This window comes from Drosophila rhopaloa, unplaced genomic scaffold (genome assembly GCF_018152115.1).
Source record: "Drosophila rhopaloa isolate 14029-0021.01 unplaced genomic scaffold, ASM1815211v1 contig_164, whole genome shotgun sequence".
In the NCBI taxonomy this organism is placed as follows: Eukaryota; Metazoa; Arthropoda; class Insecta; order Diptera; family Drosophilidae; genus Drosophila; species Drosophila rhopaloa.
Window position 1 is genome coordinate 1,085,149 of NW_025335044.1, and position 25,754 is coordinate 1,110,902.

Sequence of the window (25,754 nt, forward strand, 5' to 3'; positions counted from 1 at the left end):
GGAAGTTGGGATTTTCTATGGTTTTTATTTTTGGACAATCAATCCGACCTATCAAATTTCATTAGGATCGGCCGACTATATCCTATAGCTGCCATACAACTGAACGATTGGAAATGCCATAACTTTGGTGTTTTTAAAGTTAGGAAGTTGGGACTTTTTATGAGTATTAAGAATGCATCATATGAATAATTTTGGAGAATATAATGTACATAATATTCTGCAAGGGTATATCAACTTCGGCTCCGCCCGAAGTTAGCTTTCCTTTCTTGTTATATGACATTTTTGCAGTATTAAAGCTATTGACTTGAAACTATAAAAATCTAGTTTATTTATGTATACCTTATTTCTTTTGCTACTTTTTTAATTTTAGCAATTTCGGCAAAGTCTGCAAGGGTATTAAAACTTCGGCTTGCCGAAGTTAGCTTTCGTCCTCGTTTTTATTTAAATTTGTGAAAACGTAGTTTAAATGTTGTACTTTAACGGGGTATATACCTTTTTATTTTCAAAAAATCGAAATTTTTTTTTTTGCTTTATCTTAAAGAACAACTTTTTGAGAACATTTCCCCAAATTTTCATAGAGATTTGAGCAGTCAAAAAAAAGTTACAGCGCTCCTAGCCGCGCGCCTCGTCTCCGCACAAACCCAAACTTGAAACTTTAAACGCGAATATCTCGAAATGGTGTTTTTTGAAAAATGACTTTGCGGTGATATGGATTGGCGAAAAACTACTGAACCGATTTTCTTCAAATTTTTTTTTAAATGTTCGTAATGAATTTTATTATTAGTTGAACGATCGTTTTTCCATGTAAAAATTTTTATTTCGACGAAAAAGATAGTTTTGTAAAAATTTTAGCGTCCAGTATCAGTTGACCCGTACGTCCTGGGGAAATATCACCACAAGGCTCTTTAAAAAAAAGGCGTTTAAGGGAAACAGCCACACCTTAAAAACTATTAAATATTTTTTCAAAATTTTTTGCATAAACTTTGTCAACAATCAAAACTTTCAGAAAATATTATATAATCATTCATTTAATAAAAACAATAGTTACATACATAAAAAAAATGCAAGCTTTCCTATTTTTTTCGAAAAAAAAGGTATATACCCCCTTAATATGCTTATAAAATAATTGATCTGACATTAACCGTATCGCGTGAAAAAATTCATGAAAATATGCCTTTTTTTGGTCGATTAACCATTCGATAACAAGATGACATGCTTAAAATTACATTATTTGCATTCCTAAACCTACCAAAATTAATAAGATCATTTTCTTTTATTGCACCACCCTAATGATCATATTAATTCGGCTGGTGATGGTGATCAATGCCTTAAGAATAAAGAAAATAATAAATAAATAAATATATGTGAACATCATTAATTTAATAATTTATATATGGTCAACATCAAATTGGCAGGAGCTTAAATCATTCCAAAATTAAGGTCCCAGTCGCTAGACTCTGTTCAAATAAATTAAAGATATTTAAAAAGTAGGTACTACATAAACTTTATTATATTTGGTAAATATTTGTTTCGCAATATTCCGCAGATAAATATTAAATATATTAGTATTGTTACCATTGCATAATTAATTTAATATTTAAGATTTTGCCCCAATATTGTTCGATTAACGAATTATATTTTTTCACGTTGACATTGTAATTGTTAAGAGATGGCTTCAATGAAACACAACGATGAAAGTTTTATTTAAATTAGTTCTACTGCTGAGGGGAAAGTACCAAATATTTCCGAAAAATGTGTGTATTTTTTCGTAATGCTTGGTATTTATCTAGATACATATATTGTTAAAGCTTACATTTAATAGCACAGATAGTTATAGTTAATTTTTTTAGGTTACGGTTATGAAAGGAATATTTAAAGATTTGTAAGTTTGCCATCAGCTTGTACATTTCGTTTAACCGAACTCTGTAGAAACAATAATTTTTAATTTGTTGAATTATGCTCCATATTTTTTGGAGCTTAGCCAGCATTGTTAGACATTTACACTTACAAATATAAGGGGCTCACATAATTTTCATAGACGTTTAAAAAATATTTCCGTGGGTAAGAGTTTTTTTAATATCATCATTCATTTAAATTATTGTAATTCAAAGACCGATTTGGATCTTTACTTTGCAAAACTTTTAATAGTTTAGTTTAAATTCAATAAATTAATTTATACCTGTTTTGATTAATATATTCATATTATTTGGTGCAATTTATTTATTCCTTCAGACATTAATTTTTTTGTTTGTTTTAATAAATACGCTTAATTTTCTAATTATTGTTACCATTGTGGATGAGATGTCAGTGAATGTGTGTGGGTGTTAGTCTGTGTATATTTTGTGTTGTGTACTTTTAGTATGCCTTGATGCGTGGGGTAATATATAATGAGCCTTTGATTGCTTGCTCCGTTGAACGAGCTTTATTTTTAATATATATTTTTCGTTTTTTTATTTTTGTTTTAAGATTTTTCTTTTTTTTTTTTTGCCTTGATATATGAGAATGAGTCTCTGTCGAGCTTAGACTGATGTGTGATTAAATAAACAATTTCTTAATTGGTCCATTAATTGCCATTAGCAGCGCGAACAAAAATTGCATTCAGCCAAATTGTTAAATACATGAATGTCTTTATCGGGGGTGACAAATAATTCAGTTGAAACGTACAAACACGATTCCAACAAGACTTTGTCACCCCAGTACAGTAGTTTTGGTGATCGGAAACAAGCCATCGAAAATGTGATATGCTTCCCAGTGCATTGGTAAAATCGTTTAATGGGTATAAAACTTCTGAGTTGTTATGATATGAATCGAATGACAATGATATTTAGAGAGTTCAATAATATAGCTGAGACAACTCTTGGTATTCTATTGAATTTAATATTTCTTTTAATTTTTAAAAAAATTATTAATTGACTATTAAGATGGATATTTTTGATTTTTATCGTTGAATCTAATTGCTTTAAGTAAAGAACTAACATGATTTGATTTCTTGATTTCTTTCCTATATTGATAGCATATGTCTTTAATCTAAGCCAGAAAATAAAGTTTTGTGAATCCGTTTGGAATTATTTTAAGAATACCGTTTGCTTTAAACATAGGAGCGTAATTTAATAAATTGCAGTTCATTCGATAAATCTGGTGATGTTTGTCTTGTGAAGTTTTGTATTTGGTTTGGTGCATTATTCTGTTATAGATAGTAAGTCCTAGGCAAAACGACAAACTATCAACGCATCGAAATTGTTTTGAATATAAAACTACGCATAAAACTAAATTATTTAAGTTTTTGAAAATCTTGTGCCGATCTTCACTTTCCATTTGATGTCTTTATGGAGGTCATTTTTTCAAAATTCATATTTTAGCTAACGCGCTAGAGTTCCGATTTGCGTAAATTTTACACAAATTTGTTACTTGCTTTTCAAATACCGAATAAATTATTTATCAATATCACCAAAAAAAAACCGTGTTTTATTTCACTACGCCTTGCTTTGCCTTGTCCTTGCCATGTCATCATTGACTCTTGTCCATTTTATTTTCATTTATGTTTGCTAAGACCTGGTTGTATCTGCATTTGCCTGTTGAACCTAATCGCATTCACGAAAACGATCACTTGATTTACAATCTGGCTGGTTCGCTGCGGGGAAAAAAGGTAAGATCTAAAATAATCAGAAAATAAATTTGCAACTAGTTGGTTTAAAATTTTTTTACAGTTTAAGTTTTATTTTTAAAAAATAAAATATTTGGCGCCACAAGCGGATGTGCAAATCAACATAAAATCAAAATTTGCATTTCGCCTTATTGTGGGATGACCTGGTTTATGTGCTTAAAATAATATCACATTAAACTGTTTTTGCCGACAATTTTATAGATTATTAAACACTTTGAATTGACTTAATTTGCGTGATGAGCATTAAAACTACAGCAGCACTTAAATATAAAATGGAAATAGAAAGTACATGAAAAATTAGCTATTGCAGCCAATTGGAGATTTTAAAATATAAATGGTGCGCTTTACGCTGAGATATCAATAGTTTTGGAAAACTTTTTCAGAGCATCTGAAAGAATGTTTAAAAAGCGAAAAATAAAAGAAAAGTTCTACACACAAATTTTCTACTTACATTATAAACACAATACATTAAAATAAAACGCATAAATTACAGAGAGCATAAAACCAACCTGGAAGCTTTCGTCAAATCTAAGAAAATCCCTGCTAGGCCCAATCTGGTAGAAACCCCACATTGTCGATTAAGTTTTTGATAATTTGTCGAGTCAAATGTAAAAGTAAACACACACATCGCTGCTGCCTTGCTCCTTTATCGGCTCTTGCTTCCCTTGGGCTGCTTTTGCAGCTCTCCTCGCTTGTTTTGGCATAGTTTTTGCTTTTTTTGTGGGTTTTTTTTTGTTAAAGTTTTTAATTTACTCGGCTTTGGGGTGCAAGTCTTCTCTAGCGCTTGCGTTTTGTCATACAAAGTCCAGCTCGGAGCGGGTGCTGTACACCTTGCGCTCCATGGTGCGCTCGAACCATTTCTTTATCTCGGAGACCACCAGCACTGAGGAGGTAAGGGAAACCAGAAAGAATATGTCGTATGGCGTAAGGGCTTCCGTCTGAAAAACCATCTGCAGCGGCGGAAAGTATACGACCAGCATTTGACCAATAATTGAAAAGGCGACAGCCAGCAGAAACATGCGGTTGGTTGTAAGTCCAATGGTGAATACGCTTTTCGTCTGCGATCGGCAAGACAGCGCATTGAACATGTCAAAGAATACGAAGCAAGTAAAGGTCATGGTCGTGTCCCTCTTGGTCTTCCCCAGCGTCCCGTCGGCCATCTCGCGCTGGAATACCCACAGCGTGCCCAACACTATTATGCTGGCACTGAGCAGGACATTTACCACCACAGACTTTGTGATCATAGGCTGCTTAACGTTGCGCGGTTTCTGCTTAAGCACGTCGTGGTCCACGGGCTCCACGCCCAGGGATTGTGCGGGCGGCCCATCCATTATGATGTTGATCCATAGAATCTGCATGGCGTTCAGCGGGTTGGCAATGTCCATCAGAGTGGCTAGGGCAATAAGGGCCAGCGCGGCTATTGAAGTACTGAGCTGGAACCGCACAAAGTTCCGGATGTTGTAGAATATGCCTTTGCCTTCCTCGATGGCAGCGCTGCAAACAAAGAAAGTAAATTAGAAATTGGCTATTAACTGGCCACTGAATCAACTTACATGATAGTGTGAAAATCGTCGTTAACCAGGATCATGTCTGCAGCCTCCTTGCACACATCTGTTCCGTTTTTGCCCATGGCAATGCCGATGTCCGCCTTCTTAAGAGCCACTCCGTCGTTGACCCCGTCGCCAGTCATGCCGACTATGTTCCCTGTGCGCTGCAAGGACTTGACTATCTCCAGCTTGTGGCGTGGCGAAACGCGGTAGAAGACGCCCACGTTGTTAGCCACCTTGTCCAGTTGGTGCTCGTTCATTTGATCGATTTCCTGACCGGATAGCGTCTGGTGGTGGATTGTATCAATGCCGATGAGATTCGCTGGAAGGACGAGGAGAAAATGTTGTAAGAAATTGGAAAAACCATACAAATGGCCTAGCAGTATTGAATAAAAACAAATTCAAAGGGATTGGGGATAATGGGAGGGCTGGTAACCAAAGAACTCTTTTCGTCCTTGGGTCCACTCCCAATACCTTGTAATCCGTCCTCCCCTGGCAGCGGCGCCAAGGCAGTAAATCGTCTTTCACTGCATTTTCCAAGCAATTGACGCTGAATTACACCAAGCAACAGGCGAATGGAGCTGCCTGGCAAGTGGTTGAGAGCCACGCCAGGACGCGAGTGTGTGCCGCCACAGCTTGAAGCCGTCGACTTGGATCTTAATCCCCGAAGAAAATGCAAAAACAATTGTTAATTTGTTGGGAGGGCTGGCAAAGAGTTGTTCGTTCCTTGAAAATTCAATTGAAGCACAAGCATTGAAGTTAAAAACAAGTAGAAACGCTATAGTCTCGACTATAAGATACCCGTTACTCATCTATGTAATTCAAAATTCATCCAAGTTCAAAATAAATATGCCCCCTGATGGCGCATTTTAACATCTGCCGAACAGCATTGTCAACACCAGTTTTCTCGCTTCCTTAAATATATGAACTTAAGTATGTAGTGACGTCACAATTAACATTTAAACTACTAATAACTTCTAAAATATTGGATTTGAAAAGTCTTTGGTGTGTTATTTGTTTTTCACCCACCATATACCAGCTTGTCGACCATGTTTTTACGAAATTTTCGATTTGTGGGCTTTACAGTGCCATAATGTTCAAAATCTCGACGTTCCGACGACTCGATAGACGCGGCTATCGATCCTAATAAAGAATATTTAAAATAAAAGAATACTTTAGAGAGCCGGAAACGCGTCTTTCTGCCTGTTACACCATTTACAAAGAATACCATATACCCTTTTACACACGATAACAGGTATAAAAACTTCAGAAAGAAAGATGCGGTCCTTAGCCCACCTTCCGATACCATTTGCTGCCGCCTTTCTTTTTCCACTCTAGCGCATTTATGAAGTGCGCACAATGGGTGGCAGCAGCTGAGAAAGACAGGAACAACAGCTATAGGGAACTTTAGCGAAAAGTCTCGTCGCCATTTTTCATTATGGCGCCTGTCGAGTTCCGAGTACCGAGCACATCGCTTTTCCTATCCCAGTACTCGACCTGTTCGTACAAAATTTTAGCCGGAGTGCACTGAAGTAAATAATAACAACCTGCAACAGTGCGCCGCAATGGAAAAAGGCGCGGCGAAATGAGCAAAAGAAAGACGTAATTAAAACGCATTCAGTGGCTTCAATCCCTACTCCCTTGGCTCCCAGACAATTAAATGCAGCCCGACATCAGACAGCTATAGGAAATTACAGAGGTGGCCAGCTCCAGAGTCCCTTTCTGGCCACCATTTTCTTTCTATTGGGGTCTCCTAGGGAATGTTTTAATTCGCTGTTGTCTTCCAGGTCTGTGCTCGGTCTCCTGGTTTAATACACAAGACATCGAGCAGCCGGCAGCATGCAGACGGCGGTGGCTTGGTGCCAATTTCAACCAGCGCCAACTACAATATGTGCCCACTATCTCGGCCAAGTTACGGAATACATCTTAGACTTGACGAAGCGCATCTCCAGAAACTTTGAGGTCGATGTTACTCGCAGAGTAAAAAGTTGATAATGTAATCGTGCAAAAGAATGTAACAGGATAAAGTTTATAAAAATATACATAATCGGCATTAAATGCCCAGCCTTTCTAGCCATTTCTGCCTGCCTTTTTGGATAAGCAGCGAATCGTCAGGAACTATTAAAGCTAGAGAGTTGAGTCCTGCGTCAAACAACAGTACTCAGATAATTTTGCTACTGTACCATGTCATGTATTTCGTTTATTCCATGATGCAAACTTAGACAACATTATGAACAAATCTTCTTGTTAAATTAACTAAAACCCTGCAGTCATTAGAATAACAATTTTATTGCCCTTATTGCATTAACTGTTCATTGAGAAATTCTTTTACAGTTATTATTTTATAAGCAAAGTTATTTCATGTATGCACTTGTAAGCGTGTATAATACATAAGAGCCCTGCATAGATATAACAAGAGCAGGGTTTGAACATCCAAATAACTTTTTGACTCATTCTCAGTTTCGTTCGGATAGTTTTTCTTTAAAATTTTTGTTCAGTTGACATTTTTGATTTCAAACAATAAAACGGGTTTGTACTCGTCACCAGTTTCGTTTATTATCATTAAGAAAACCTCCCATATCCTGCTCATTTACCGTTTACCTTTAAACGAATTAATGCCGGATAGAAATAATCCTCTAAAAACTTCGATAACTTTTAAATATTACGCTGTTTGTTTTTGGTTAATAAGACTTCGGTCACTATCAGATAAACATATGCTAGATGTAGCATTTGTATAAGAAAATATGTGACTATATTCAATTTACCTCTTTTAAAAGTGTTAAAGGTATTCGAGAAAAAGCGGGAAGACAGAGATATTTGTTTACCATGATTAGTCCGCAAAAGAGAGATGGTCACATGAAATCATAGAAAAGATTAATGCTTGCCGAGTTGATCAGATATAATAACACTTTGTCTTTAACGCCTAATATTTTTGTTGTTTCTTAAAAAAAAATCTTTGATGTACTTAAAGAAATTGTTTTAAATCTCGATAAAAAAGTTTAAGGCAAATATGTTTTATTTAAAAGGTAAAAAAAATACAAGAAAGGAAGCAAACTTCGGTAAGCCGAAGTTTATATACCCTTGCAGTTATTACAAATCGACTACATTTCGATTTCTCCGCCTACAATGAAGCTATGTCGATTTGGCTCTGTATTTTGCCATCGTTTCTATCGTAGCTATATGATATTGTTGTCCGATTTTAATTTAATTAAAACCGTAATTCCATAATATTTAAATATTACCAAATTTCAAGGAAAAAAATAAAAAAATTAAAAACAATAAAGTTATAATTTTTTAATATTCTTTTTCGATTGTTCTAATACTACCTGCTATAGAAAGACAACTTTTGGGAAAGTTTCAAGCATATAGCTTTACAACTGAGGGACTATGTTGCGGAGAAACGGATGGACGGACAGAAGGGCATGGCTACATCGAATCTCCTGGTAATGCTGATCAAGAATATATATACTTTATATGGTCGCAAATGTCTCCTTCACAGCGTTGCAAACTTTTGACTGAAATTATAATACCCTCTGCATGGGTATAAAAACGTAAGTTTGATTTCAAACTGGATTAAGCTTATTAAGTTAGTATTGCAGCAGATTTTTAAATCAGGTTCTTTTAAACACTGAAGGGGAAACTTTTGGTTGTAGGATTTTTAAAATTGTTCCTGTTGCAGGAAAAAACTCGGCTGATATTATTGATTAACAACATACAACCTTTATAGGGTCGGAAACGCTTCCTACTTTTCAACGAATAAAATTAGAATCTAAAAGAAACGGGAATAATTACTCTTTGGCACACAAAATAATATTTCCTGGAAAACTTTGTTTGCGGCCTGATAAGACGTTCCTGACATTTAGAAAAAAGTTGAGCGAAGAGGAAAGAAACTGAACATTTTTAAGCGGAATGGGAAGAGTCTTGGTGCACCCGAAAGCAGAAGTTAAAGGCGGTGTTGAAAAATGTATGAAAATGTCAAGTGCATAAAACTACTGCATAGAACAACTCCAAAGAAAAATTGTGCACTGTGTTTAAAAACAAAACACAAAACAAAAAAAAAGCAAGGTCTCATTTGGTAATTGAAAGTGCCATTTGCATTTGTACTGTTAAGTATCGGTACTGGAAGCTGGATGAGCCCTGTCCCCTTAGTTTGTAAAGTGTGTTTATGCACGACACGATTTCCTTCAAATGATTGCTGACTTTCTTCTCCTCTTGGCTTGCCTCGACTCATGGCAATGGGCATAATTATTTCCTGAAGCGATTCACAAGCATCCAACATACAGGATTACTGTGCCGATTCCAGAGTGCATTCTGAGAATGCACCTTTCTAATTGGAAGTGTGTCACGCCGGGGGAAATTTTAAGTGATTTACCTCTGTATACGTTGGCTAAGCAACAGAAAAGAGAACGGGAAAATATCAGAGTGTTAATTTCAATTTAAAAAATCCAGATGTTAGGATTCGAAAAAAATATTTCAAAACAATGTCAGCTGTTAACGTCGTTACGTTAAGCAAACTCTCAACTGATGAAAAATTCTTGCGGAAACGTAGTAAGAAATTGTTTTTTTGAGTACACTAAAACAGTAATCGTATTTATTTCATCTAATTCTAAAAGTACTTATCGAAACTAGTTTAAAGTAACATGCGGCTATATTTTTAAAGGAAATTTACAATTTCTTTTCAGCAATATTGTAGTTGAGGTCATAAAGGTAGTATATACATACATGCAAAATATATTGTTTGGAAGAAAAGTAATAAGTGTGTAAAACTCTCAAACATGCCGAACAAATACCATTGTATACCATAATTTTTTTTTACATTTTTAACAAGTTTTTTTTAATTTTAATTCTTTGTGTCCTACAATAATGATAAAGACGTGATCGTAAAATTTTAATTAGCTAATAGCTTAAACTAAATTAGCCGTCAGTAATTAAATTTTTCTCCAAATATTTAAGGCTTTACATGGGGAATTCGCTAATGCTTTGTAGTCAATTGTGTTACATAAAAACAAGTGAGATAGCCAAATTTATTATACCCTTGCAGAGGATATTATAATTTCAGTCAAAAGTTTGCAACGCAGTGAAGGAGACATTTCCGACCCTATAAAGTATATATATTCGGTCTAGCCTTGCCCGTCTGTCCGTCCGTCCGTCCGTCCGTTTCTACGCAAACTAGTCCCTCAGTTTTAAAGCTATCTGCTTGAAACTTTCCTAAAAGTTGTATTTCTATTGCAGGTAGTATATAGGTCGGAACGAGCCGGATCGGGCAAATATATGATATAGCTGTCATATAACTGAACGATCGGAAAAGCCATAACTTTGGTGTTTTTAAAGTTAGGAAGTTGGGATTTTCTATGAATTTTATTTTTGACTAATCAATCCGACCTACCAAATTTCATAAGAATCGGCCGACTATATCTTATAGCTGCCATATAACTGAACGATTGAAAATGTCATAACTTTGGTGTTTTTAAAGTTAGGAAGTTGGGACTTTTTATGAGTATTAAGAATGCATCATATGAATAATTTTGGAGAATATAATTTACAGAATATTCTAAAGGTAGTATATGCATACTTCGCCCAAGTTTCTTGTTTACATTGAATTTGTTTAAATTACTAAAAACAAGAAAGGAAAGTAACATTGGGCGGAGCCAAGTTGATATACCCTTGCAGAATACTCTGTAAATTATATTCTCCAAAATTATTCATATGATGCATTCTTAATACTCAGAAAAAATCCCAACTTCCTAACTTTAAAAAACACCTAAGTTATGACATTTCCAATCGTTCAGTTATATGGCAGCTATAGGATATAGTCGGCCGATCCTTATGAAATTTGGTAGGTCGGGTTGGGTGGCCAAATATAACACCCATAGAAAATGCCAACTTCCTAACTTTACAAACACCAAAGTTATGGCATTTCCGATCAATCAGTTATATGGCAGCTATAGGATATAGTCGGCCGATCCTTATGAAATTCGGCATTTCGGATTGATTAGCCAAATATAAAACCCATAGAAAATCCCAACATTCTAACTTTACAAACACCAAAGTTATGGCATTTCCGATCAATCAGTTATATGGAAGCTATAGGATATAGTCGGCCGATCCTTATGAAACTCGGCATGTCGGATTGATTAGCCAAATACAAAACCCATAGAAAATCCCAACTTCCTAACTTAACAAACACCAAAGTTATGGCATTTCCGATCGTTCAGTTATATGGCAGCTATAGGATATAGTCGGCCGATCCCGGCCGTTCCGACTTATATACTGCGTGCAAAGGAAAGAAGGGTGTGTGCAAAGTTTCAATTCGATATCTTTAAAACTGAGAGACTAGTTCGCGTAGAAACAGACAGACGGACAGACAGACGGACAGACAGACGGACAGACGGACAGACGGACAGACGGACATGGCTATATCAACTCAGGAGGTGATCCTGATCAAGAATATATATACTTTATAGGGTCGGAGATGTCTCCTTCACTGCGTTGCACACTTTTGACCAAAATTATAATACCCTCTGCAAGGGTATAAAAATTGTTTTATCAAGGAAAAACTTTAAATTGATCTTTACATCATTTTTTTATAACTGATTTTGATTTTTATAAAATGGCAATCTTTTTTTTTAATTCGTCCCGTTTCGAATTGTATACTGCTCCAATATAACGAAGACTTTTGGGAATGTTTCTTTTATCTGCTGAGCAATAATATATACTAATACTAATATATAACGTCTGACAATAAAATACCTTCTGCAAGGGATTACAAATTAAAATTAATTTGGTCAAGAAAATCGTTTCAAAACTTTTAAAATAAAAGTGTCTACCGGCTTCAAAAAGCAGTTTCAAGACACAACGCGACTGAACAGAGAGAAATTTGATATATGCAAATTTTCAAGCCAGCCCATTTTAAATCGTAAAAAATTTAATTAAAGAATGGGCTCCCTTTATTATGCCAATGCATGCATAAGCCGATTAAATTTGTCCGCTGACCTTACGTACGGAGCTGGATAATAATGAGGCAAGTCTCCCAATTAGAAAGCTCCAAAATGATTTGTAGACAGATAGAATTGAAAACAAATTTAGACAACAATTAAGCAGTGGAGTTTGAAGTGGTAAGATGATTAAACAACAATCTGTATTAGGGCGAACTCGGAATTAAAATATATTAAATCAAATTTAAGAGATCGGGCTAAATATATTGAAATTGGTTTTCTAGGAGACAATCGCCCAAGCCCAGTGTATTGTCTATGCAGATGATGATTTCAGTCTGCAGCAGTTGCTCAAATGATGAGTTCGTTGTAGATGAAGCTGGGTAGCTGTTAGCTGTTAGGATGCGGAGAGATGAGGGTCGCAGTTAATTATTTCTGACTGCAGACAACGATGTCGATGCTCTCTTCTGTTTTTCCTCTTTCCTACTTTTCAGATTATTCGATGTGGGAACCCCTGCTTGACTATGAAACCCCAAAGGAGCCAGCTACCTGAGATTGGCTTCTCTTTTCATCTTTCCACTTTCGACGGACTCTTTTGTGCTATGTTGCGCGCTATCTATCCAATTTGACGAGGTAGCCGTGTATATCTCTGCTTCTCGATTCACAAGTCTTTGTTTTTGGTCTTACATGCCCGACGAGTTAAATACTTATGTATGTGTGTCCGAAGCCAGAAAGCTTTATTAATAGGTAGGTTTGCGCCAGTTCAACACCGAAAACCATTTTACGTAACTTGAACTCTAAAATTTGAGTGGAAAACTTCTGAGCTCGACAAACACATGCAAAGACAAAAAACTTCTTGAGCTGGAAAACTTGAAATTAGGGCCGCTGGCCTATGGGTAATTAATTCTGTTTGCATACTATAATATTGGCTGGCAGCAGAACTCCTTACTCACTCACATGTCCTTGTGGACAGTCGGAGTTCGGAGTTCATGCGTCCGCTGAACAACGCTCGATTCTTCTCGTCAAACATAAATTGTTGTCAAGGGACCGTTGCGGAAGCCATGGACACTTTTAATTATACGGTCTAGACAAATTTATTTGCATAGTTTCGGGTGGCTCAGCATCAGGTAGGGTTAAAAATTTTGTTGTTAGCATAGCCCGACAATAAACTTTGTAACTTAGTTTTGACTCCATAAAATCGTTGAGATATGCAGTGGAGATGCGCCCAAGAAGGGATATTTTGAGATTGTCAGATAAATAGGAATAATTAAGGATTCCTTTAGAAAAAGTATTGTCAGAAAACCATCTTTCTTAGCACCGTTTTATCGTCCACATGGTAAGCTTAAATTTTACTTCAACTTCAGAAAACGGATGGGATTTGGCAGTTTTAAACCTTCTTTAAGGTTAACAACGAGAAAACAGGACTAAGAACTTTAAACAGGAAATCACGATTACTCACCGATGGCCAAGGCCGTTTCCTGGGCATCTCCAGTCACCATCTTGACCCGCACTCCGCTCTGCATCAGCATTTCGATGGACTCTCGGACAAGAGGCCTCGGTGGGTCAGTGATGCCGACCAGGCCGCAGTATATCAGGTCCTGCATGGACCGGCCCTTGGCCAGCGCCAGCACTCGGAGACCCTTGCGCCCGATCTCGTACGCCTCGGCTAGGAACTCGGCCTCGTTCTGCTTGGTTAGTGGTACCGTCTGGGTGCCGAACTGGTACTTGGTGCACTGCGGCAGCAGAGTCTCTAACGCCCCCTTGGCGAAGAAAATCTCCTCCTTGTTGTTGTTGTACTTGTGAATGCACTTGACAGCCATCATCTTCTGCTCCGAGCTGAAGGGGTACTCTTGGATGCGAACGTAGTTCTCGGCGGTGGCGTACATTCCGTTCTTCATGGCCACAGCCACAAGAGCTCCCTCGGTGGGCTGGCCTAGCAAAGTGCCATTTTGGATGTAAGCGTTGTTGCAGACCGCGCCGATCTCCAGGAGGTTCGTAATGTTGGCTTTGGCCATCTCCACGTTGTTGCAGTGTCGGATGTGAATCTCCCCCTGGTCGTTATAGCCGGCGCCGGTTACATCTGCCATGTATCCGTCGGAAGTGATGATGATCGTGGCCGTCATCTCGTTCTTCGTTAAAGTGCCCGTCTTGTCAGAGCAGATTACGTTCACACAGCCCAGGGTCTCAACAGTGGGGAGCTTTTTCACGATGGAGTTCCGCTTAGCCATCCGCATCACCCCAAGCGCTAGAGTAACTGTTACCACGATGGGCAGGCCCTCGGGAATGGCGGCCACGGCCAGTGAGACGCTAATGTTGAACATCTCCGAGAGGGGCTTGCCCTGTAGCCAGCCTAAAAGCATAATGACGCCAATAATCAAAAATGAGTAAAAGCTCAACTGGGCACCCAGAATGTCCATCGACTTTTGCAGCGGTGTCTTTGGAGCCTCCTCAGCCTGCATCATCTTGAAGACCTCTCCGAACTCGCTGCGCTCTCCAGTGCTGACAACGATGCCCTTGCCGTTGCCACACCGCACCAGAGTGCCCATGAAGGCAATGTTCTTCATGTTGCTGTGGTCCTTCACGTTCGTGTTGTTTAGCAGAACGTCGGTAATCTTGCGCGCCGGTTCTGTCTCGCCAGTGAAGCTGCTCTCGTCGATAGACAGGTCCACGGCCTCGAAAAGGCGAACGTCAGCTGGCACACGGTCGCCCACGTTGAGGTGCACGATGTCCCCGGGAACCAGCTCGCGTGCCAAGAATGTGTCTAGACGGCCCTCGCGCAGGCAGTGGCACTCGGGAGGCACAAGCTTTTTCAGCTCCTCCAGGCTCTTCTCCGAGCGATACTCCTGGATGAAGGCCACAGTGACCACGATCAGGATGGCGATGGTTATGCTCACTGCGTCGTCAAACTGCTTCATGATTACGGACACCAGAGCCGAGCCAAGGAGCAGCAAAATGAGCGGGTTCTTGAACTGCTCAATGTACTTCTTCCAGGTGGGGTCATCCGCGACGAGCAGCAGCTCATTGTGCCCTATGATCTTGGCGCGGTACTTGGCCTCCGTCCATTTGAGACCAGTCCGCACGTCGACTTGCAGTCGTCCTGCGACCTCGGAGGCGCTGTGAGTCGATGATTCCGAGGTCGATAACAACATTTCGGGTGTGAGGGTTAGGCCCGTCTGAGAATAGAAAATAGAATAGTCAAATACTTTTTAAATGTTTTTAATCGATAAGTAATTGATTTGATTTGAATTGATCTTATAATAATTACAACTCGGGTGTGAAGGTAAGGCCCGTCTGTAAAGAAGGGTAGGATAGTCAACAACAATTAAAATCTTCTTAATGGATCGCCAAAGAACTGAATAAACTACTCCGTTGTCAGAACTTAATATTGTTACTCCCATTTCCACTTTGTAATGGAAACAAATGCAACAACATTCCCTTTCCCAATAAACTATTGTTTATTTTCAGTTGTATCCAAGTTTGTTGAACTTGTTGAGACCGTTCACCCACCTACATATGTGCTTTTGTTCGTATTAGTTATCTAATCTCCTTTCAGAGTAAAGGGGCACCGTGCCTTTGTGCTAAAGTATTAGAAGAAAATGTTTTCGGCCACAAGAAGAGGAAAGAAACTCCCTTAATTAGTAAAAGGCACAGAAGTGCTTTCAAATAAAATGTTGTTTCATTTTTTTGTTTTGTAATCTGTGCTTCTTTAAAAGCTCAAAGAATCGAAATTTAAAACCTTGATCGTAAAACTTAATGGTGAGCAAAAAAAAATCCACTTTTGTCCATCAATTATTTTTTTGCCTACATTTAGTTTCAACAAGAAAGGAAAGCTAACTTCGGGCGGAGCCGAAGTTAATATACCCTTGCAGAATACTCTGTAAATTATATTCTCCAAAATTATTCATATGATGCATTCTTAATACTCATAAAAAATCCCAACTTCCTAACTTTAAAAACACCAAAGTTATGGCATTTCCAATCGTTCAGTTATATGGCAGCTATAGGATATAGTTGGCCGATCCTTATGAAGTTTGGTAGGTCGGATTGATTGGCCAAAAATAAAACCCATAGAAAATCCCAACTTCCTAACTTTACAAACACCAAAGTTATAGCATTTCCGATCAATCAGTTATATGGCAGCTATAGGATATAGTCGTCCGATCCTTATGAAATTTGGTAGGTCGGATTGATTGGCTAACGATAAAACCCATAGAAAATCCCAACTTCCTAACTTTACAAACACCAAAGTTATAGCATTTCCGATCAATCAGTTATATGGCAGCTATAGGATATAGTCGTCCGATCCTTATGAAATTTGGTAGGTCGGATTGATTGGCTAACGATAAAACCCATAGAAAATTCCAACATCCTAACTTTACAAACACCAAAGTTATGGCATTTCCGATCAATCAGTTATATGGCAGCTATAGGATATAGTCGGCCGATCCGGGCCGTTCTGACATATAAACTGCGTGCAAAGGAAAGAAGGGTGTGTGCAAAGTTTGAACTCGATAGCTTTAAAACTGAGAGACTAGTTTGCGTAGAAACAGACAGACGGACAGACGGACATGGCTATATCAACTCAGGAGGTGATCCTGATCAAGAATATATATACTTTATAGGGTCGGAGATGTCTCCTTCACTGCGTTGCACACTTTTGACCAAAATTATAATACCCTCTGCAAGGGTATAAAAATATGGAATCTTCGAACATTTTGGAAAACATAAAAGGGTACTTAAGAAACTTAACTTAACTTTTAGTTTTAAACAAGAAAGAAAAGCTAACTTCGGGCGGAGCCGAAGTTGATATACCCTTGCAGAATATTCTGTAAATTATATTCTCCAAAATTATTCATATGATGCAATCTTAATACTCATAAAAAATCCCAACTTCCTAACTTTAAAAACACCAAAGTTATGGCATTTCCAATCGTTCAGTTACATGGCAGCTATAGGATATAGTCGGCCGATCCTTATGAAATTTGATAGGTTGGATTGATTGGTTAAAAATAGAACCCATAGAAAATCCCAACTTCCTAACTTAACAAAAACCAAAGTTGTGGCATTTCCGATCAAACAGTTATATGGTGGCTATAGGATATAGTCGGCCGATCTTATCGTTATGAAATTTGGTAGGTCGGATTGATTGGCCAAATATAAAACCCATAGAAAATCCCAACTTCCTAACTTTACAAACACGAAAGTTATGGCATTTCCGATCAATCAGTTATATGGCAGCTATAGGATATAGTCGGCCGATCCCGGCCGTTCCGACTTATATACTGCGTGCAAAGGAAAGAAGGGTGTGTGCAAAGTTTCAATCCGATAGCTTTAAAACTGAGAGACTAGTTTGCGTAGAAACAGACAGACGGACAGACAGACGGACATGGCTATATCAACTCAGGAGGTGATCCTGATCAAGAATATATATACTTTATAGGGTCGGAGATGTCTCCTTCACTGCGTTGCACACTTTTGACCAAAATTATAATACCCTCTGCAAGGGTATAAAAACGGAGTTCATGTATTTTAGAGAATTTATTTTCATCAATGTTGAAAAATTCGATTTTAGTCCACCCAACTTTTTTGAGCTATAAGAAGAAATATCCCGTTTTTTAATAATTTAGGTAACAAAAATGTTTGGTTTTCAGGCACATGAACACCGTGGTTACATTCAACATATTATACCCTTGCCGAGGGTATTATAATTTTGGTCAAAAGTGTGCAACGAAGTGAAGGAGACATCTCCGACCCTATAAAGTATATATATTCTTGATCAGGATCACCTCCTGAGTTGATATAGCCATGTCCGTCTGTCCGTCTGTCTGTTTCTACGCAAACTAGTCTCTCAGTTTTAAAGCTATCGAATTGAAACTTTGCACACACCCTTCTTTCCTTTACACGCAGTATATATGTCGGAACGGCCGGGATCGGCCGACTATATCCTATAGCTGCCATATAACTGATTTATCGGAAATGCCATAACTTTGGTGTTTGTAAAGTTAGGAAGTTGGGATTTTCTATGGTTTTTATTTTTGGCCAATCAATCCGACCTACCAAACTTCATAAGGATCGGCCGACTATATCCTATAGCTGCCATATTACTGAACGAATGGAAATGACATAACTTTGGTGTTTTTAAAGTTAGGAAGTTGGGATTTTTTATGAGTATTAAAAATGCATCATATGAATAATTTTGGAGAATATAATTTACAGAGTATTCTGCAAGGGTATATCAACTTCGGCTCCGCCCGAAGTTATCTTTCCTTTCTTGTTTTTATGGTACCTTTGGTTTCAAGTGTACATTATTTTTTTATGCCTATTTCCTTTTTAATTTCGATTTCTGGTAAATTGATTTTGATTGAGTGCTCATTTTACTAGAATTATAACATTAACAAGAGAGAACGCTATAGTCGGGTGCCCCGACTATCAGATACCCGTTACTCAGGTAAAGGGAGTGCGAGGGAGATGGAGATAGAAACTTTGATCACGCATAACTTTTTAACGAATGGTCCGATTTGAAAAATTTCTTCTACATTTCGACAGGTATTGATAAACACAATAAAACTGCATTTTTACTTTTCCGAAATATTTAAATTTTAAAATCGTATATAAGCGATTGTGGGCGTTAAAGGGGCGGGCCTTTTGAAACAAACTTGCGCTGCGTAGGAACTCCTAGAATCTGCATGCAAATGCCAATCTTCTAGCTTTTATAGTTTCCGAGATCTCAGCGTTCATACGGACAGACAGACAGACAGACGGACAGACGGACAGACAGACGGACAGACGGACAGACGGACATGGCTATATCGACTCGGCTAGTGACCCTGATCAAGAATATATATACTTTATAGGGTCGGAAACGCTTCCTTCTAGCTGTTACATACTTTTGCACGAATACAATATACCCTTTTACTCTACGAGTAACGGGTATAAAAATTAGCGTTTTCCAAGCTAATAAAATCAATATAAAATCGATTCACCGGTGGACTGTTAGCTTTGTCCAATTTCAATCATTGTATATGTGGTATCTCTTGAATTTGTATCTATAGCCACGAACCAATCTGTCAATCGTATTTGGGAAGAAGGAATCACAATCATCGGAGTCATTCTATTGGCTAAAGACCGATCCTAGGAAAATAACCGAGCTAAAGAACACGTAAAATAATTTGCCCAATTACTACATAAAATAATATATTTTCCTGGCCAAGAAAAGATTCCAAACTGCCATTCCTAGGAGAAGTTCTCTTTACTTTTAATACATTGATCGATTTTCACATCTGAAGACCCAAGCTGTGGAAGCCTTTTTTTTTTTTTTTGGATAAGATTAGGTTGTCTTGGCTTTCCTGTTTGTGACTGATTATACTATTCTTACCACATCGTCAGGCGGTAATATTCTCTTTTTTATGGGTTTGTGTATTCAAATGTTGAACACAGCTGTCGCTTCTTAAAACAGCAAATTGTTAGGGCTTTGTAAAGTAGAGTTGTGCACTTGACAGCGATGGCTCGCGGGAGTACAATTAAAAATGAAGTTGGAAAAAGTGAGTGGGGGAAGCTGGTACATCCACAAAATCTTGCTTTAGCGATTCCCACGATTTAATCGTTTAACGTGAAATTGACGGCAGCCGATAGTACCAGACTGTCCCTTCCCGGAAAACCGGATAGACTCCATCTAATGGAAGGGGGACTACTCATTACACAAGCCACACTCAACTAATTTGCAACCAAGTCTTGAGCCATAAATTCCAACAAGTCGGTTAAGATTAGCAACGCAAAGGCATAGCCAGAACTTTAACTACCCCAGACTACACCACGAATATAACTCTGTACCTGTTCCTCAATGAAAATACTAATGGTGCGCCTAGCTCTGAGCATCTTTCAGGGCTTCTGGAAGGAAAGGAACTCATAAGTATTAACAGAACTTTCTGTGGACATACAAACGACAATCGGTGAACATTAAAAACACTTAGAAATAACCACAACCTCAAACCCAAACCATATACATACACAAAGGTATATTTGTGGGTATAAGTTTACAAGTTAGTGGGGACAACTTACATCAGAGGCATTGATGACTATCATTTCGGTGGTACAGAAACGATGACGATGTGACGAATTCTTATCATTAGCGCGAGAGTAAATACCTTCCGAACCTCTCGCGACTCCACATTCAGGGTGCACGCCAATCTATTCTGGGCCTGGGAAAGTGCTTAATTTATTTGTTCGGTCACGCACGAGATGAGAGCATGAATATTATAGTCTGCCTCCCGCAAATATCTCTCCCCACATGGTACGAGAGGCTTCGGGATTACAGCTTGTAAGATCGCCCAATTCTGTCACCCAGTGGGATTCTTAAGTCCAGGAATCGACATCTATAAAGCTAACACTTGACGAATTGGATAAGGAATTTGATGATTCTTAAGTTATTGACAGCACTCAAAGACCAATTCCACTTTGTTTATTTTGGCAAATATAGGGAAATCAGATTCAAGGCAGATACTAATACTAAACAGTGAATATTGGTTAACACTAGCTTTGTCGTGTCTTTTAGCGCTTTGCTTCGAAAAAATAATAATATTATTTAATATTTCATTTTTTATTATTCTTTGTTTTCAATTATGTATGTTTAAATCTTGGGCAGAGTAACACATCACTAGGCGAGACTAAGAACAAACTAAAAAAACTTTTGTTATATAAAAATACAACAGAGAAATTGTTTTTTTTTTACAAATAAGTTTAACTTTAGTAATTGTTTGCAGGAACATAGGAATTCCCTATATTAAAAAAAGACCTCTGGCTTTCGTTTTTTTGGCTTTTTTTCAATAGCTACAAAACAAACTTCGAACGTACAAAATTTTTCAAGCAGATTAACTATTTTAAGATTAAGTTTTATAACAAATTGTTCGTGTTAGCCAGTGTCCACTGTGCGTCATGATGGGCGAAATTCCAATTGCAGAGGAAGGCATATGTATGTGCAACTACGTTTGACGAAGAATTCTTAAGAATTATGGACAAGTTTCTCCAGATTGTTAGAAAATCGATAACGTGGCCAAGACAGTGGGTCTGAATGCTTTGTTACTTCGCTGAAATAACTGCGGACCCAATTGAGGGCTTCAGATTCGATGTTTTCGCACTGAACACATTCACTGGAACCGAAGATCTGAGATCGCACGGAGGTTCTTTCTGATCGCTGCGTCGGAAGTTCGGAATACGACTAAACAAGCAGTTATCGGGCCAGGTTGTTAGGCAAATGAATTGATTTAATTGCGATGCGGGGACAGGTGGAAGAAGGCGGCAGATAAAATAAAAACAGGCGACAATCACGGCACAACAACAGCGGCACAAACAATTCCCACAAAAGCGGGAGAGGGACGCAGATACTAACAGCGGGCGAGGGCAGTCGCCGATTTCTTGTAACTCACGCGGAAGCTGACAGGGGCGAAAGGCGTTTAAAATAACTGTGTCACATGGAACACTGGCTGGTTTAATTCACAAAAAAAGTTTCGCTTTTGTTTCACTTATTTGTTTCCCGATATTCAGACACGCGCAACGCAGGAAAAATGACGAATGCGATCGAGCGACGTGTACAGACTAAGAGAGAGGCGCGGAGCGAGAGGGCACTACTAACAGCACGGACGGTGCTGTTGTGGCGCAACACTCGAGAGAGTGAGAGCGGTTGTCGATGCTGCAGCAATTCCAACAAGAATGCAGCACAAGCTCTGTTGTTGCTGGAATAATGTATTTGTGAGGGTCAAGTTCAGATTGGAGTTGTGATTGTTTTTTTTGTCGTGAAAAACATACACTTATTGGCAAGAAAATCGCACTATTCCATAGATAGTTTTTCTTACTACATTAGTAGGAACTTGGGAACATTTATCATTATATTTATAAGTTACAAAAATAGCACTATTAACTATTTTCGTAATAAAGCATTAATTGTTTAGCATTAATTGTTACGGTTTTAATTAAATTAAAATCGGACATCTGTATCATAAATCTCCTATAGGAAAATCGAGAAATTAAAAACAATATAAAAGGATTTAAATACTAAATTGGTTTTAATTAAATTATCGACTCTTTTCTCCTTTAGGAAAAATAATTTTTCCTTTGTTAGATATAGTAATTATTTATTATATTAAAATTAGTAGCAAAAATATCATATAGCTATAGAAAATCGACATAGCTTCATTGTTTTTAATAATATAGGCATAGAAATCGAAATGTAGTCGTTTTGCAATTACTGCAAGGGTATATAAACTTCGGCTTGTCGAAGTTGGCTTACTTTCTTGTTGGAAAAGTATTTGTTTATTCCTCAATATTCGTTTTTATTAAGGGGGGTGGTAATTTCAATTTTTTTCTGAATGCACAACATCTTGAGAATATTGTGTTGAAATTTTAGATCGATCCGAGTAAAACTTCCGAAGTTATGGGCAGTTTAAAGTAGGTAATTAGCTCGTTTTATATTCAATTTTTGGGTGCCCCAAACTTTAAAACGATATCCTGAAAAGTTGCCATTTTCAAAGTCGGTGTACACGATCCTGCAAAATCTATCGGACTGATTGTTTTGAAATTTTGCATAGTATTTCTCTACTAAACTTCTCAGGTAACGCTCTCGAGTTTTTTTTTTAATTTTTTATTTTTATAGCAACAAATATCTCGACGTTTTGGGCGAAAATCAGGGTTTTTGACTTTCAAGTGCCTTAAAAAATCGAAAAAAAAACTCGACAGCGTTACCTGAGGAATTTTGTCATTTAACTAATCCAATTTGATTTTTTCATTTCAATTGATTCTGTGACTAGTTATGTTGTACACCGCAAAACGTGTTTTCTTCGAGACGCCGCCGGAGATTTCCTGTATCTCACTCAATTTTTAATATTTTTAAATGAAAACACACATGTTGTTTAAATGTTTTCCTATCAAATGTAAAAACCATAATTGGACTGAGACTATCCTTATCTCCAATACAAAATCTTAAAAAATTACCGATTTTGCACCGAATTAACTATACCCCCTTAAAGTAATGCATTTATTCCAATTCTCGAAGCACTTCTGTAATAATAGCTATTTGTTGTTCGATTTTATTTAAATTAAAAACATAATTATAAAACAAATACATATCTCGAGTTGAAATGTCAAATTTCTTAAACTAAATTTTTGAAAACAATTTGTAATTTATTTTATTATATCGGAACGCATGCTTATAGATTTCAATACTAAGTATTGTACTTATAAAGTGAGAAATGTCTCCTTCAATGCGGTGCAAACTTATGACTAAATTACCCTTTGCATAGCTTTAAAAATCGGACGACTATACATCAAAAACTATGTAAATAATATATTTAAGTTTAGTATTTTTGTAGGTCTAAATAAAATTCTGAGAAAAAATTCACGACACGGATTGAAGAACAAAATTCATGCACAATCTTTTTAAAAACTTTATGATTCCAGAAAAACAATTGAGTTTTTGAGACTCTTTTGTAATTATTAGTACTGATAAACATAATGATATGAGGATAGGTTATTTGGTTAGCACATTGTGTTATTTAACATTCACATCGCGTTGCTGCACCTATAAGTTATGTGCTACCCAAGGTCCTTTAAAAAATGAATAACTGAAATTGGATCGGATCGCGATGCAAATGTTCGAAACGCGCCTCTCTTTACTTAGGACAGAATATAATGCTGATCGGATCCCATACACCAAGATATGTTTGCAGTGGGATGAGGTGCGCTTATTGGCGGTTTCGTTTACAATTGTTTCGCCACTGCTAATTACTCAATTACATGGTGGGTCGCTATCTGCAGCTATCGTTTTTTTTGAGAAAGTCTGTCCATTGTGTCGCTGCTGCCCTTACAATTTATATGCAAATTTTCAATACGGGCCCGGTTTCGAGATTTCCTGATCGCTCGGCCATTAGCAACCTTTACAATGTTTGGGAACCTCCCACAGCACTAACGACCAAAAACAATCGCCTCGCACTTTTAGAGACCTCTGCTCCGCGTGACTTGTTCCAGATTGCATAAGCAGTTAATCAGTAAGCAAGGACAATTAAATGATGGGTAAGATTCTCGCAACTGAGCATATGAAAAAATCTTATTTTCTTATAAAGCAGATATCTGGTAGGTTAATCGTAGTAATAGTCAGTACTTTTTGTCATATTTGTGTATTGTCCCGTTACCGGTGTAATACATTTTGAAATAAAAAACTTAAAAACTTATATATTCTAATTCTACCAATTATGTTGTCTGTTAAAGAAACTACAAACATTTTAAATAATATTAGAATCTTATCTATGTATTTTAATTATTTACTTATTCTAACTAACTGTAAGTAACTTTAACAATTGTATTGAAAATCCATAATTTCTAAATTTGGAGGTATATTTCCTTACTGGAAGTTTTGGTAAAAAGTTTTCCTTTTCATGGGTTAAGAGGTTTAACTTTAAATTTGGATTGAAATTGCTGTAAAAATGTAATTGTAGTTACCATTCGGTAAATTCAATCAAAAATTGTAGATTTAAGCATTTGAGCTGTAAATTGTTTGATTTGACTAATAAGTTTGTTTCTGTGCAGGGTCGAAAATATCCTTTTCACTACGTTGCAAGCTCTTGTGTAGAGGATTACTTTTTATGCGATGCATGTCCTAAAAAACCACTAAAAATTTGTACCTATAAAAATTTTAATCAAAAAACCTAATCTCCCAATATGTAGGTCAAATTAGTCTTAAACTAATAGGAATTTTTCCCAAATTTATTGTAATTTTTCCTAAATAAAAAGCCATTTTTCTGTTTTGTAAGGTCAATTGCAAAAGAAACAGGGACTTACTGTCAACCTTAAAAAACCTTTTTTAAGAGATTGTTCTTGTAATTTAAGAAAATTTTTATAATTATTGTCGAAATTTAAATCGATTTAATAGTTTTTAGAAATCATGAATGACATTCAATATTTAGATCGACACTAGAGTTCCGCTAATGACGTATTTAAAACCCAAATGTCTGTCCCGCCAAAATAGTTAGTTAGCTAGCCATTAGCTTAGGCATATTTATTCATAAATAGTTTAGCTGAGTAAGCTATTAGCTGCAAATAAAATTGTGTAGTCGATTTCCCCACGCATGTTCCCCTCGGTTTCGACTTATCGTTTTTGCATAAGAATTTCTCCAAGCTGCTAAATGTAATAATAGACAAAAACACCAATAAATTCGAAAATGCTTTTAAAAACATCGAGTTTTCTTTAATCAGTATTCCGTCTATACCTGCTATATTTCATTTTACTTTCTCTCTTGCGGGCAACGTTGACTGATGATGGCGCCTTGACAGACGACAACAAAGGCTGCAACAACCTTTTGGGTACCACACTGCGGTTTTCGGGGCATTTGGCACTCGCTCGAGTTCTTTATTAATTTACGTCGCTTACTTTGTACGACACGAACACAAAGAGGGCGGATTGGGGCTATTAGTAAGAAGTTTTCGCCTTCTTCGTGGCACGCTTTCAAAACATAGTTGCAACAATTTCCGGCATCAATTACTTTGCGATCAGAGAGGCAGAAGGCCGAGCAAAGGGCTTTAATTAATGTAAAACTTACTTAAGCCAATTTTACTTTGAGGTGAGCA

At 37.3% G+C, this 25,754-nt stretch overlaps 1 protein-coding gene across 8 annotated transcripts in view; it reads right to left on the bottom strand.

Annotated features, from left to right (window-relative positions):
- Window positions 1-1,659: 1,659 nt before the first annotated feature.
- The window catches only part of LOC108043638 (calcium-transporting ATPase type 2C member 1), a 56,565-nt gene continuing 32,470 nt past the window's right edge, over window positions 1,660-25,754 (bottom strand). The window contains exons 1-5 of one of the 8 annotated variants that reach the window (XM_044458323.1): window positions 21,529-21,552; window positions 19,974-20,030; window positions 13,603-15,316; window positions 5,218-5,533; window positions 1,660-5,158 (exon numbers count right to left, since the gene is read on the bottom strand). In XM_044458323.1, the coding sequence (XP_044314258.1) occupies window positions 4,459-5,158; window positions 5,218-5,533; window positions 13,603-15,316; window positions 19,974-20,018 (2,775 nt within the window). In that variant the 5' untranslated portion in view covers window positions 20,019-20,030; window positions 21,529-21,552 and the 3' untranslated portion in view covers window positions 1,660-4,458. Of the gene's footprint in view, window positions 5,159-5,217; window positions 5,534-13,602; window positions 15,317-19,973; window positions 20,031-20,201; window positions 21,491-21,528; window positions 21,749-25,754 lie in introns of those variants that run through there. The other 7 variants (XM_044458325.1, XR_006417509.1, XR_006417510.1 and 4 more) reach the window with 7 other exon arrangements.